The following is a 15,000-nucleotide window of genomic DNA, read 5'->3' on the forward strand; positions in this document are numbered from 1 at the left end:
GACATTTATTGGCATGAACTGTCTTTTCGGGCTGGCATACCCTTGAACCAAAAATAATCACTCGTGTTCTATTTCGTCTGTGTAGTATAATCTCATCATACAATTCACTAATAATTCACAATCACTATTAATTCATAATCATTAATAATTCATAATCATCATTAATGCATAATCACCAAAAATACATAATCACTCGGGCTTGTTTAGCCTCGAAGAACAACTCAAAAATCACATTTTTGCTCACAACCACTAAGTTCCCTTCAACGCTCCCAATATTCCTAACATTAATATAAGAGAAAGAAAACGGTTGATGAATCTGAGTTCGCCTTTCCGTTACATGACCACATTAAATTTCAAAATTCTATACCTCATCTACAAAAAAAATAAAGTACACCTGATTGATTCATAATGCCATTTCTACTACATTCATTTTAAAAACTATTCATGGGTAGTGTAAGTGTGTAAGACAAATCTATGGGCAATATCACATGATGGCCTCGTGCACACCCACGACGTCATGGTGTCTGTGAACTGAATCAACGTCTGTTATCCACCAGGGCTCGATAACGAATGTCTACGTTAAGCTTTTAACAACATTACTTCATATGGTTCACGACAAGTAAGGATTAAACAAGCAAAGGGGGGCAGAAAGGAGGAATGTGTACAGCTCACCTGAATCAACGTATGTTACCCACCAGGGCTCGGTAACGAATGTGGCATGTCGGGCACCAAGGGACGCCACTGCTAGATCAAATGAGACTGTTTTTGCGATAAGGTGGGTTTAAATTCTCTTCACTATCTATATAGTAGTGTACACATGACGTTAGGACTTTTGATTGAATTGGGGAAAATTTGGGATTCAATCCTTACTAAATTTAAATACTGAATTTACTGCCATCCCGCCTTGAATTTAGGGTAGCTTATGCCATCTAGTGACGGCTAAGGCAAGCGGAACTATTTGATCCTCACAAATTACATTATTTTGGCCTTTTTTGACTATTAATCTTACATATTTGGCCTCTAGCAGCTTCATTAGTAAGCCTTTCACAACGATGATACGGAAAGAATTGCATACCCATTATTATTCTGTTTAAGGTTTAAACTTGGCGCCCAACAACGACGCACAAACAAGGGGAAGGTTGCACGCATCTGTTATTCATTACTCTACCAGATGGATGAACTCCCATAGCTCAACACTCACAATTACACTACCTATGCATAGATACAGAGATGTATTCATATAAAAATAAAGTTAACCCTACATCGATCATTAACACATGAACTACTACTTAGAACAGGAACTTACAGACTAGTATTCAGATTACACCATATCTAACTTAGAAATTACAGTACCTCTAAAACATATACATGAATACTAAATCTGTGGCACTACAAATAAAATGGGCGTCATTCTGACTGGTGTAATAATAGATCGCTGAAATGTAGATGTGGAAATGAAGAAACTGGACAGTACACGATATTATGTGACTCGAAGAGTACGAGTAAATTGAGAGGGTTGTGCAGGGAATGTAATAACTTTTTTTTTTTTTAGTATTAAAAGAAATTGCAATGCTGAAAAGTAAATAGGGTGAAGATGTCTAGAGCTGAAAATCACTCCTGAAAAGCTAGAGTAAGAGAGGCTGGAGTTAAAATAACACTAACTGAAGGATTTTTTTAACTATAATGGGAACAGAGCGATAAGACTGATAAACTGTGGAAGTTGAATATGTAATTATACTCAAAATGTCAGTGTAGCAAAGAGGAGAAGATACCAACTACCAAGAGACTTTCTATTATAAATTCGGCATTTAAAAATATATGAATAATGTCTAAAGTCATAAACACAGTGTAATATGAAATACTAGAATGTGTCTTATACCCGAATACAAATTAACAGGAAGAGAATCAGACCAAGCAATCAGGACTCGGCTGCAGGAAAAGAGGAAACAAGAAGTTGTGTGGTTCTTTCCTAAGAGACAACTGCGAGATGTTGTAGTGCTAATGTAGATACGCTGAAAAGTGTTAAAGAAGATGCCGTGAGGTGGCTTATTCATGTGTAAAGAATACATAACGGCGGATTGACTATGACAGTGTACGTGAGTGTGTGGGATATGGATACCAAGAGGATGAAGTGGACTCATGGGGTGGAGAAGTATGTAAGTAGTGTGAGCTGGAGGGAAGGAGTCTGATGGTGGTGGTCAGTGTGGCATGGAGATGAATGAGTTGTGTCATCCCCTCGCGGATTAAAACATTTGGCTACAAATGACAAATGTGAAAGAGAAATTTTCATAATAAGAAAGCATATTTAAAGAAGAAAGGGACGAGGAACTGTCACCATCTGCATAGGAAAAGGTGAAACGTCATCTGTAGAAACACGCAGTGAGTGGCGACAACAGCGACACAATGGAGAGGCAACAAGGGAAGCACATATGAACACTGTACGAAAGCTCAACCCTAAGATGAATAAAATCACCCAAGATTAGAATGAAATTTATAATCCGCTACCTGAGTGAAGGAGTTTAACTCTTTTTGATACCTTATACTTCATGCAGCATACACATATTGGTTCGGCCGACGATAAAATGATTTTCTGTTCTTTTTCCAGCCTTGAATGTGATTTTACTTAGCTGAGGAGAATATTTTTAACCCTTTGAATCCAATGAGGTATATATTAGTTGTTTCTTGTGATCTCCAGACGATTTTATTTATCTTTGGATTGATGTTTCGAACTTAATTACGTATAGCCTTCATTAATCTCTTCAGTATAAGGCGACATTGTTTAATGTAATATATGTATTAGGAAGATTCAAGAATAAGACAAGGCTCTGGATTCAAGAGGATATTGGTAATAATCCACACTTAACCCAAAAAGAACGGAAAGCCACTCAGTAGGTACCATATTATAGTCTGGTGATAGATAAATACAGACATTAATTTTTTTTTTTTTTTTTTTTTGTGACCTGTAAGAGTTTAGCTGTGTTACAAGAGGCATTGCTTTATTCCCATGCACTCGAATTATACCTTTTACTTCAGACACCATTCCATGTAAGGTTTATAGAAATTACCAGTTTTTAGTCATCCATGTGCATTGTTAGGTTTAGCGTATTACCTTACTGTATTTTCTTGGTCTTACATTTTACTCTTGATAGATGCCTGTGTGGTGGTGAACCTGTTGGCTCTGAATGGTGTCATGTCAAAGCCATGGTGTCTTCCCATCACCTCACACGCCAGGATGTGGCCGATGGTGGGGGCAGCCTTAAACCCTGAGCCTGTACGTAGAACCAGCATATTATTGTCTTTAAAACAGAAATGTCCTGAACAGTTGAAGCAGATAATTAAAACTACATTTAGAAAAAGATTCGGCTCAGCTTGAATATATTCTTGTCAGTTACATACATTTCCAAATGTTGGTATAATTCTTCACTCGTGTTAATTCTTTTCAGTCTGATGACAAACACATGTACTCTTGTTATATCCAAATGGTTTCGTTCAGCTTTAAGAAGACCTCCGCAGCAAGGTGTATGAGTCTTGGGTTGGAAAAACTGTCCGTTATCCTCTGTGGTTTGAATCTAAGAAGTGGCTGTTTTTTTTTTTTTTTTTATCACGTAACTGCTTTCAGGGACGTAGGGTGGTCTCCTATGCCTTAAATGATCTCGACTAAGGTTGGCTTAACTTTCCTACACTCTAATGAGGTAAAGGGACTGTGGAGGTAGCCAAAATGAAATCAATTAGGTGTCAAATTGTGAATCATTAAATACTGCACTCCTATTTTGTGATTTGGATGACATCTTTTCATTTCGATGGCATCTTTTTGTTTTAGTTTTTCTAGAACTATATTATTATAACTTTATTTACACATTTTTCTAATGGAGGGACAAAAAACACCCCATTAACCTCCTCACTGCATGATATTTATAATGAAGCGCGAACACTCACATTACGTTGGAAAAGGTAAAGAAAATTTCCACAGTATTTTTCATCAGCAGCAAAGTTCTCCAGCTTTGTCTCCTAATTTGCCTAGTATAGTTATTGTTCATGTTCTTCAGTATACTAGTCCAGGTTATCTGAACGAATTCCAGAAATGTGTGCCTATTGTTCTAGTTACAAAAACTAGGTTCATGAGCAAGGTCTGTGTGAAAGTAATGCTGCCATTAGCTGCTTCACATGCGATTTCAATTCACAAAAGCCAGGGCATGAGTCTTGATCAGGTAGTCATGAACAATGGTAAAACTGAGTTTGCTAATGGTCTGACATACAGTGCTGTGAGTAGAGGCAAAAAAAACAAAAAACAAAAACAAAACAAAACAAAAAACGAAAACTTGGTGCTCTTTCCACATGAAAACTTTACAAAGACCTCATCTATTTTTCACTCATAAAAGTTTCAGAGACTGATGAAAGAGAAAGATTGTTTAATGAAAACTTGCTAGTGATCTGAATTAGCAGTAAGGGCTGATAGTTTGTCTTGCTCTGAATAAAGAGAATGGGAGGAAAAGACTTTTGAACTGAGGGGGCGTGCACGGCCCCAGCGAGGCTGGGCGTAGGAGTGGTTGACTAGAGCTTGTCACAGCTCATTTTTATTGCTCAAGCACTCTCATGCAAGTGGTTTCCTCCTGGGTTGGCCATGGAAAACCACTTCTACTTTTCTCCTTCATCAAATTTTGCTTGCCTTTCAGATGAATAGAAGAGCCTCTTGTGCGATTTTTTTCCTTAATAAACACTGAAATAAAGCAGATTCTGGCTAAGTTGCTCTAAGTGTCTAGAATCATTAGACTTTCTGAGCACGCGCGCGCTCAGGTGGTCCATGTGTAGCGTTAGAACATTTACATAAACCACTTCAGTATGAGGAAACCTTTTTGCTTTATTCTTACTACCATGAGATAACTTTTTCAGGCCTCGGGAGATCATTCTTTGACACATATTCTCGTCGGTTATGGAAGTTCCGTAGCACATTATCCTTAAAGATTCATTTTTGGATATGGTTGGTTATCTGTGCAAAAGATGGCGATATCAAAATTATTTTAGCATCACAGACGACGACAATAAGGTCTAAAAATCAAAATAATAAATTCAGAGCGGGTGTTTGGGAGCTTCCTATTCCAACGAGAATACATGACTTTTTCAATTACTTTGGAACGATTCACCAATTCCATAAATACCATGGGGTGGCTTTGCTTTAATCTTGCTGCAACTAAACTGTCTTACTCAGGCTGTGGTTACAATTAGATGACGTTGTTACTCCAGTAATTGTCTCGTTATGAAAAGGGTTAATGAGTGTAGCGAACTAATAAACAGGCTTAACCCTTCTATTGTGTGTTCTTCCTGGACTTTAACAAATCTTCTGGTGCGTGCAATAATTTAGCAGAACTGCCATCACAGTATAATGTTTGAGGATTTTTTAAAAGCTCTACAGTCAGGACAGCTTCTTCTTGAGCCATACAAGATGTTTCGGAGGCAGCCTGAATACCATAAAGAGAGTCATTAGTAGAGGAGTTAAGTTCAGTACATACTCAGTACAAGAAGTGGAGCCCAGATTATAAAACTGCCTGGTAGTGGTAACAGTAATCTGTACTGATTAATTAGCACAATCACTGCTGCCACCATAAATACTTCCACCATCACTGTCTACCTGCACAACCTCAGCGATCACCACCACTACCACCGCTGCAACATCTACAGCATGTTTGTCGTAACCTGACGAAGATCCCAGCCCTTTCTCAGTTCAGTTAATGATCAAGTTTAGAAAAACTCGACGGACCAGTAACCAACGGATACTTTCCAACACCATACACAAATTTTACCGAACTTGGTGCAACCACGACTAATTAAATTGTGGATGTGGCTCATTTTTTTCAGCTTTAGCTGAACTGCATCTCACCCAGTACAACCACCACTATACAGATATGATCATAACTACCATTACAGTCCCCCACCATACCTACGTGTACTACTTGGATTGATACCTTTTCTCCCCCTGCTACTTTGCCGGAGGGTGTGGTCGCTGAGGAAGAACCTTCCCCTTCACCCTTTCTCACAAATGTTGATTAGATGTTCTGTAAATTATTTTTCCCCTACAAAAAACCTTGTTAAAGGCCAAGTGGCCTCTCGTTATTTGTGCTTCCTATACGCTTCTATCCACTGCCACATACACAACACAACTCTCTTAATAATCGCCATCACAGCCACTAACACTTTTTTTTTTTTTTACAGATGATGAACGGAGGGAGTAAGCACAAAGTGAGAATACAAATTATATCCATACACCAGATTACATGTGTCATCTATACATGAAAAGTACCTCTAATACATGACCTTGAACTGCTGTAAGTTGAAGTTTGGGGGGACTAATCTGCGGAAGCAAGTTCCAAAGAGAAGTCGATCGACGAATAATGGAATTCTGACAGGCAGATGTTCTGCAGTATGGCAGTCTGACAGTAAAATCACAAGTGCTGCCATAGCCTATGCCGTTGTAAAACGGAGAAGGCGTGTAGATGTGGCAAAATGGATGCAACTTCATCTAACAACTGCCGTAAAATTATCCGTAAAATTTTCCGTCTTACTTGTAGGGGAGATATTTCATTTCAAAGTGCAGGGTAATTATTCTAACAGTTATTGTCTGAATTTTTTCCAGTTGTTTCAGTTCAACATCTTTACATCCAGTCCACAAGGATGAGTAATATTCGACCTGAAAGCACACATGACTCGTGTAAATTATAGCTAACTGTTCATCAGTGAATAGGGTACAGACTATGTACAGTACAATAATCCAAGTTTTTCCGAGAGAGGTTAGCAAGTGATCTAACATGGGAGTTCCAACTGAGGGTATTTTAAGCGAAGCATAAAAAAATGTCATTACTTTGTGATATAGGAATGTTGGTTTCACTGAAGGTGGTAAAGGAATGAGGCAATATCTTACGACAAAACAGGATATATTTGATTTTCTTAGCATTAAATGAGACAGCATTATTTTGTTCTCATTCAGTGATCTTAGGGAATTCTTAATTTACTGATACTGCTTTGCAGAGTTGGGTGTTAGAGATACTAAAGTTTCTGAATGGATGGTTAAGAGTAAATGAACTGTGAAGTGTTGAGTCGACTGCATATAAGTGAGTGCGATTGTGGTTGACAGACAAGAGATCATTAATCTCAATGAGGAAAAGGGTTGGAGCCAGGACAGATTCTTATGGCACGCCGGCATTGAGTGGAAACTGGAATATACATCATCCCTTTCTGTTACATGGATACAAGATCAGTGGGACAAAAGATGACAGGCAGTGGCAAGGGAGTTTGGATAACAGGGAATGGTGCCATACTTTGTCAAAAGCTTTAAAAATATCAAGGACTACTGTACTGTATGGGTTTCTCCATGTTGCTCAGTTCACTGATGGATTGCGTGATTAATAAGAGTGAGCATATCGAGTGGATTTTTGGTAACGGAAATCATACTGATGGCACAAATTAAGTTTTTCAAGTCAAGATGTTTAACAAAGTTTTTATTAAAGACATTCTCATATATTGTATCAGAAGAGGATGTGATAGCTATGGACCTGTAATCAGAAGGATCAGACGAACCTCCTTTTTTTGGAATTTGGTGGATGTAGGCTTCTTTGAATTAATTAAAGATTGCAAAAGTACCTATGCACAGTCTAATTCTGTTATGAGAAACACTTTCTAACTATGGAAGGAATTCCATGTGTTACCTCAAGCTTTGTTGGTTGGTAAACTATTTTGGGATGATTTTATATGTCTAGTCTGTATCTTCAGTGGAGCAATTTCGGGAGTGTCAAGTTCTACAGTTGTATAGGAACGTTCTGACTCATGTCATCTACGACAGAATTTCTGGTAAACATACTGACAAGCAAATCAGCTTTTCCACGGGATCATTTGCAATGTTTCCGTTTGAAGATTTGCTGTATTGTCAAATGTTTACTACCGCACCTACCTATATTATTTACCATAAGGAACATAGCATCGGCCATCACCATTATCACCATCTCTACCATTATTATTATCACCACTACCATCATCTACCATTACCACTGTTACAACTACATTTCCACCACCACCACCACTTACCCGAGAGTCCAGAAGCGTACATGATATTTGGGTGCTTTGGATGACGGTCAAGAACGAACTCCATGTCTGGCGTTTCCTGTAATTTGACATCATTTTGGTATCATTATTTTCATCATCATCAGTACTACTATCAATATTTTAAACAATTTCACATCGTCCGCGCAGCTATCATCATCGACTCCTATTTTTTTTATTTTTTTTTTTTATTATTACTGAGCTAGTGCCTTCTGTTTTCCCTCTTCCCTATGCCCAACTGACCATATACCAGCAGTCCTCTTCTCTCTCTTGCTGCAGAAGGGGCATCCGCTTGATAACGTAGGACCTGACTCGATCCCGTACATCCGACAGGTCATCCACTTCTGAACCTGGGCTCACCTTTTCTCCTATATGGTACCCAACCTTTGGGAGAGACAAAGAAAAATACGTGGACAGATTCAGAGAGAGAGAGAGAGAGAGAGAGAGAGAGAAAAAAAAAAAAAATGGGAGAAATGGAGTTCCCCCGAGCTAAGCCCTGTATTGGACTATATAGCCCCGCTAGGGTAACAGGAGCGAGCTACCACTCCCAGCACGGCAGCCCGGGCGAGGCTCGAACTCGCAATCCCCCGATTACGAGTCCAGCGCGCTACCACTGTGCACCGCGCTCCCCAGAGAGAGAGAAAAAATTTTGTTTATGAATTTCAATCCGGCCCTCCGGAAGTGTGTCACAGACGAACCACTAAACGTGGGAAGCTGGCCCAAAACATTCCCTAGAAATTTCATGGCAATAGATACCTACCTTTAACAGTCCTTTTGAATCCAACGCAGGGAGGGTATAGAAGAAGTTCCTGAGAGTCATGTCGACTAAACTTGCATGGGGAAAGCCATTATTTTCAAAGAAGAAGGACTTGGTTCTGATGGGTCTGTGAGGGAGAGGGGAGGGGGCGGATGAGTTTGTGTGCAAGAAAGGGTGCGGCATTAGTTTTTAACAAATGTCTGTTGCATATGCAATGCAACAAACTAAACTTGGTCCGGTTGGTGAGGCATGGCATCAACAAGCTGTGATATGAGAGACTGTCGGGATCTAGAAGCTTAAGAATATGCCAGTTTTGTGTTTGTAAAGATAGCATCACCACAGGTGTTGTTCCAGTTACAGAGATACCTCATCAACAGATTGTGCACAGCGAAATACGAGATTGGTTGGGCAGCAGGAACCCTGAAAACCTATAGTTCTTGCTTTTATCATACGCCTGTTTTGTATAGAAAGAGGAATCAATTACTGAGGAACTGTATTCATAAGTTGTCATGCCAGCCACGGGGTACAGTGGTGGTGCACTACTAAATTCACAGTGTTGTTACGTTTTCACCGGGGAATATGATCACTGAAATGTGTAGCTGGGACAACACAGGAAAGGAAAAATCGATGGACAATGAAATCTAGGAAGCTCGAATTAATAATCTCCGTCAACGGAGTTAGAGGAGATTATGTATTCACCCCTGTTTTTATTTGTTTTTTCACAAGATGTCACTAAAAGTTATAGATGAATTTCAGCGAAACTTTATGAATAAGTAGACCATCGACCAGGAAAAAAGTGGATTATATTTTGGTGGTGATCTGAGTTCGAGTCCCTGCTCAGGAGTGTTTTTTGTTTGTACAAAATACCTAAAAAGTTATTGATGTATTTCATTAGAATCTTGTGGATATGTGGGTTATGGGTCAAGGAATGTTGATAACATTTTTGTGGTGATGAGTTGTCTGGCATAGGCTATGGCGGAGTATGCAGTCTCTGAGTGCTGTATTCTTGTTGTCGTTTGCGTCTACTCAGACTACTTAATATTTACAATCCTGCAAGGCCTCTAGAGATGTGATGCATGTCATATAAGAAAGTAATTGGCAAATAAAACATTACTACGTAGGGCACGTATTCACTTAAACATGATCTCAGTCTAATGGGGTGCATTGAGGTATTAATGCCTGAAGAACAAGGAACTTTGTGTGAATTGTTTTGGTGTGGATGCTATTGTTCTAGACACATGTGCATGGGATCACATCCGTAAAATAAAAATTTTTGTTAGCAATAAATTACTAAACCTTTAAATTAAGTGAAGAATGTCAAATATTATATCTGATATTGTGAAATGTAAATATTGCTGAATAAATAACAAACAACAAAAATAACAATAATAGCTAGAACACTGTAGCTGTCCTATGGACAGTCACGAGTCATCATCAACTGTTCCTTACAATGACCTTCACCCTATTGGAGAGATTTGGATTTTTTTTTTTTCTATCAGTAAATTCTCATACCTGGACACATCAATCAATCAATCAATCATTTCCTGTGGCACCCTCGGGGATGCATAGGGCCTCGATGAACTCACACCACCACATCCTATCTTGTGCTAACTCCTCAAGATCTCCCCAACACTCATCTCCAGCTTCCCGTCTCATTGTCCTCACCCACGTCTCTTTTGGCCTTCCTCTACCTCTCCTACCAAGTGCCACCCACCCTGGTGTACCTCGTACTATTCCCTGTCTCCTGTACACATGTCCTAGCAACTTCCATCGTGAGAACCTAACATATTCATCGACCGGCTGCACTCCCGTTATTTCTCTAATTCTACTATTTGGTATCCTTTCCCACCACTTAACTCCTAATATTCTTCTAAGTGCTTTGTTTTCAAACACCAAGAATTTATTTTCCATAGTCACTGTGCTGTACCAAGACTCGTGTCCATAAATTAAGATACTCCTAACCATTACCTTATAAAGTTTGATTTTTGTATGCACAGAGAAATTGTTATTATTCCAAATATTTTTAAGCATTCCCATTGCCTGATTAGCCTTCTTTAACCTTTCCTCGAATTCAAAGTTCAAAGAACCATCCTTGGCTAAATAAGTACCTAAATATTTAAACCTATCAACTTGCTTTACAACCATACCTCCAATTACACATTCCTGCGCATTTTCCATATTCATATTGATTATTTCAGTTTTTCCACAATTAATAACCAAACCCACCTTGCGACCTTAACTCACCAAACAGTCCAACACTCTCTGCATCTCTTTTGGTCCATCACAAATCAAAACTATATCATCTGCATAATCTAAATCCAAAAGTTTCCTGTTCTCTCCCCAAAGTATACCTGCACCGGTTTCTGTTCCAACGCGTTTCATAATGTAATCAATGACCAATATAAATAGTAAAGGCGATAGAACACCACCTTGAATTACTCCGGACTTGACTTCAAACGAATCACTCAGACAACCATCAACCATCACTTTACAAAATGTGTCCTCATGCATGTTCATAATGACCCTCACAAACTCCTCTGGTATTCCATAATGTCTCATGATCTTCCCCATAGTCTCTCTCGAAACACTATCAAAAGCCTTTTCAAAATCAACAAAACAAAGACTTAACGGTACTCTCATTTCATTAACTTGCTGCATCAAATGCCTAACTATAAAGATCTGATCATTGCAACCACGGCCCTTTCTAAAACCAGCCTGTTCATCCCTCAGAATACCCTCAACCACCGGCTCCAACCTATTTAACAACACTCTACTGAAAACTTTCAAAGCTATCGGTGACAAAGAGATTCCCCTCCAATTACCACATTCACTCAGGTCTCCCTTCTTCGGAACTTTAACAATTACACCATTCTTCCAAACTGATGGTAGTAACCCCGTCACCCATATCTTATTGAACAGCTTGGTCAAGATCATTATTAATCTATCCCCCTCCACTTTAAACATTTCCGGAAATAAACCATCCTCCCCTGGTGCCTTATTATTCTTTAACTGTTTTACTGCTTTCTCCACTTCTGGACACATAACCTGGATAATTCATATTCCTTTCACAGGTCCCAGTGAAATCTCCAGTAGACACGGCCAACTTATCTCGTTCAAAATACTGATGTGACACATTCTAACATGCCCTTCCACTGTGCATAAAAGATTTGGATTTTGTTTTCTGTCCGCAGTGGTTCATGCCAGGACACATAACTTGGGCCCTTAAAATTCCTCACACAGTCTCCAGTTCTCTTGGAATCGTCGCAAGACTCTGAGGCCGGAATAATAATACTACCAGCAAAAACAACAGTCTCCACCTCTGTAAAAGGTGACGACGATGACGACGACGACGATGATGATGATGATAGTAATAATAATAACAATAATAACAATAATAACAAAAATAACTCTGCAGCTGTCCTACAGACAATCACTAGTCTTCACCTACTGTTTCGTGACCCCATTGGGGAAATTTGGATTTTTTTTTTTTCTTTCAGCAACGGTCCATGCCCGAACACATAACCTGGGCCCTTCAGATTGTCTGCACAGTCTCCGGTTCTCCTGGAATCGTCGGGAGGCTCTGAGGCCGGAATAATAATACATAGTTACATATTTTTATTAAGTAGCTATAATATTTCTTTTTTTGGATTGAGGCTTTATGGCCATTGTCCACTGTTAGGGGCATTAGGCCAAATAGAAATACAAAGGCTGGAAACAACAATTATAAAAGGCAGAAGACAAGGCAGCTGATTCAGGGACCCAGGTGCTCAGGTAGCATGAAATAAAAGGCTTGCAGATCAGCAAGATGTACCGTCTCTCCCCTGAATCAGGCTAGATGGAACGGCCTCACCCAGGCCATCTGCCCAGAGAAGATCGTAGAGGGCCTTGTAGGTTGATTCTTCAAGTTGGTATGACCGAGTGTGGGCACTAAGAGTCAGGAGGTGTTTGTAAACAGGCACATCGAGCCAAACTGCAGAGGCCTTCAGCAGGGGGCGAAATGGACTGCCCTCCACAGCTGGAGGAGGGGAGGACTCCACGACGCCCACCTCAGCCGAGGAGTTGGTCGATGCAGCCTCGGCCATAGAGGTGAAGTCGGAAGAGTCCTGCCCCTTTTCAATCGCTGGCAACTGGTGGTGATCGCCAGTAGGGTCGTCAGCCTTGGCCATGGTCTGGTCCAAGGCCAGGCCACTATCCAAAGACAGGCAGGTGTGTCAATCCAGAAGGATGCCCAGCCATTGCCTCTTCCAGGGTTGGGAAGTGAAAGGCTGTGGCAGTCGGGTCTTACACTCTCGACAACAATGAGATGCACGACGCACGTCACGGGCAAAGTACTCGGGAATGACAAGGTGAGGCAGCCCATTCTCCTAAAAAATCTTGGGGAGAAGAATGTGCAATACCCCTTGTCACCCCCACAGAAAGCCATTTCCATCGCGATGCACATCTCAGCAATGGTCCTAACATCTCCAGGAATTTCAGGAACCCTGGCCTGATGTCCACACATGGGTGGAACCCAGCGTGGCTGCACCCCTCAGCCTGGTAACATCTCTGGACTCAGGACCCCTAGCAGGTCCAAAGATGTCAAACTCCACCACCTTCCCATCCCCAGGAAATCATCACAGAGGCCATGGACTTGGCACAACTGCAGGTTGGCAGTGCATGAATACATCAGCGCCAGAGTCCTGGCACTTGACGAACCCATCCCCTGCCCTGCAATTGAAGTAAACCTCAGTCCCCTTGATCGGTAATGCAGGTATGGTCGTTCTGTTATGCCCCCTTCAATAGGTAGTAGGCTAGACCAGAAGAGTGCTGGGAAAGATGTGTACTCCAGGGCTGCCAAGCTCCAACTCCCCTTTCCGCAATATGAGAAAACTTTGCGATGTGGTAAGGTATGTGTAACATAAACAAGATCTGAAGACCCTCTGGTAACTTCTTTTGTAACATCAACAAAGGATCTGACAAAGGTATCGAAGAACGTACGTGTCTGCAACTGTTTCTTAAAATGGCCTTGGCCCACTGGGGATATTTAAATTATTTTTTCCTATCAGCAATGGCCCATGGCAGGACACACAACCTGGGCCCTTCAGATTCCTTGTGCAGTTTCCGGTTCTCCTGGAATCGTTGTAAGACTCTAAGGCAAGAATAAAAATAATACCAGCAAGAACAATAGTCTCCATCTACGTAGTAGGTGGAGATTAATAATAATAATCATCATCATCATCATCATCATCATCATCCATAAAAACACTGACGAAATGTGCAAATCCTTGCTGTCAGAGTATTAATTTCTGTGAAATATACACAACTAGCTTTGAGAGGGGTAGTCTGCGCATCAGTAATATGCAAGTAATTACTATCGGTATGTCGGTTTGTGCATTTAAACTTTAATGAATTAGAGAACAGAATTATGTTTAATACAAAATTAACTCGCATTAACATCTGGATTCCTTATAATCAATCTTAACACAATAACAAAGAAGATAAGCTTTATTGGTTGATAATATATTAAAGTACATATTATTCTATGATCGTAAGTTGTTTTAACAGTAAGGCAGGCATCTTATGGACAAATATGAGATCAAAAACATCGCCGGTATCACAGACCCCTGACTTGGCATACCTCAAGTTTGCTTCGATATTAGAGCATTCGGGGGAACTGCAATTCTAGGATCCCACAAAGCAAGAACGTAAGCTTCACAAAATTTCGTTGTAAAAACGTATGAATTAACAAAAAAATACACTTGGATAAAGCAAAATAACCTATCATAAATTGTTATCATGAAATTGATGGTTGGAAAATAGACCTTTTCACAAATTTTTGTTAACGTGCATGCAACATACTGCTAGATGATTCGAGTGATCCCCCGTATTGCAGTTTCTCCGAAATGTCAATGTAACCATCCCCGTCAAAGCGCACTTAGTACTGACAGATAAGATGGTGGTTATGGGATGGTGAGCGATGATTTTCGATGGAATATTATCATAGAAAATAACATATTTTGAGGTATGTAAGAGTTGTATATAAAAATCAATAGCCTACTCTTAACTACCCATTCAAGGCAGTTCTCGAGGCGCTCAAATTCAGCAATGAAGAGAAGAATCCAGCGATGGCAATTACCCAAGAAAGCACAATATAATATTAATATCCTTGTGTACAT

General features: G+C 40.0%; 1 protein-coding gene across 1 annotated transcript in view; it reads right to left on the minus strand.

The window, feature by feature from the left end:
* Positions 1 to 3,128: 3,128 nt before the first annotated feature.
* The window catches only part of LOC145413180 (peroxisomal sarcosine oxidase-like), a 56,178-nt gene continuing 44,306 nt past the window's right edge, over positions 3,129 to 15,000 (minus strand). Inside the window, exons 6-10 of the mRNA XM_080282906.1 lie at positions 13,243 to 13,364; positions 12,688 to 13,033; positions 8,332 to 8,472; positions 8,074 to 8,149; positions 3,129 to 3,269 (exon numbers count right to left, since the gene is read on the minus strand). Of these exons, the coding sequence (XP_080139032.1) occupies positions 3,130 to 3,269; positions 8,074 to 8,149; positions 8,332 to 8,472; positions 12,688 to 13,033; positions 13,243 to 13,364 (825 nt within the window). The 3' untranslated portion in view covers position 3,129. The remainder of the gene's footprint in view (positions 3,270 to 8,073; positions 8,150 to 8,331; positions 8,473 to 12,687; positions 13,034 to 13,242; positions 13,365 to 15,000) is intronic.

The sequence above is a fragment of the Coenobita brevimanus genome, chromosome 95 (genome assembly GCF_032717465.1).
Source record: "Coenobita brevimanus isolate Jiangsu-jjx chromosome 95, ASM3271746v2, whole genome shotgun sequence".
NCBI classification, from domain to species: domain Eukaryota; kingdom Metazoa; phylum Arthropoda; class Malacostraca; order Decapoda; family Coenobitidae; genus Coenobita; species Coenobita brevimanus.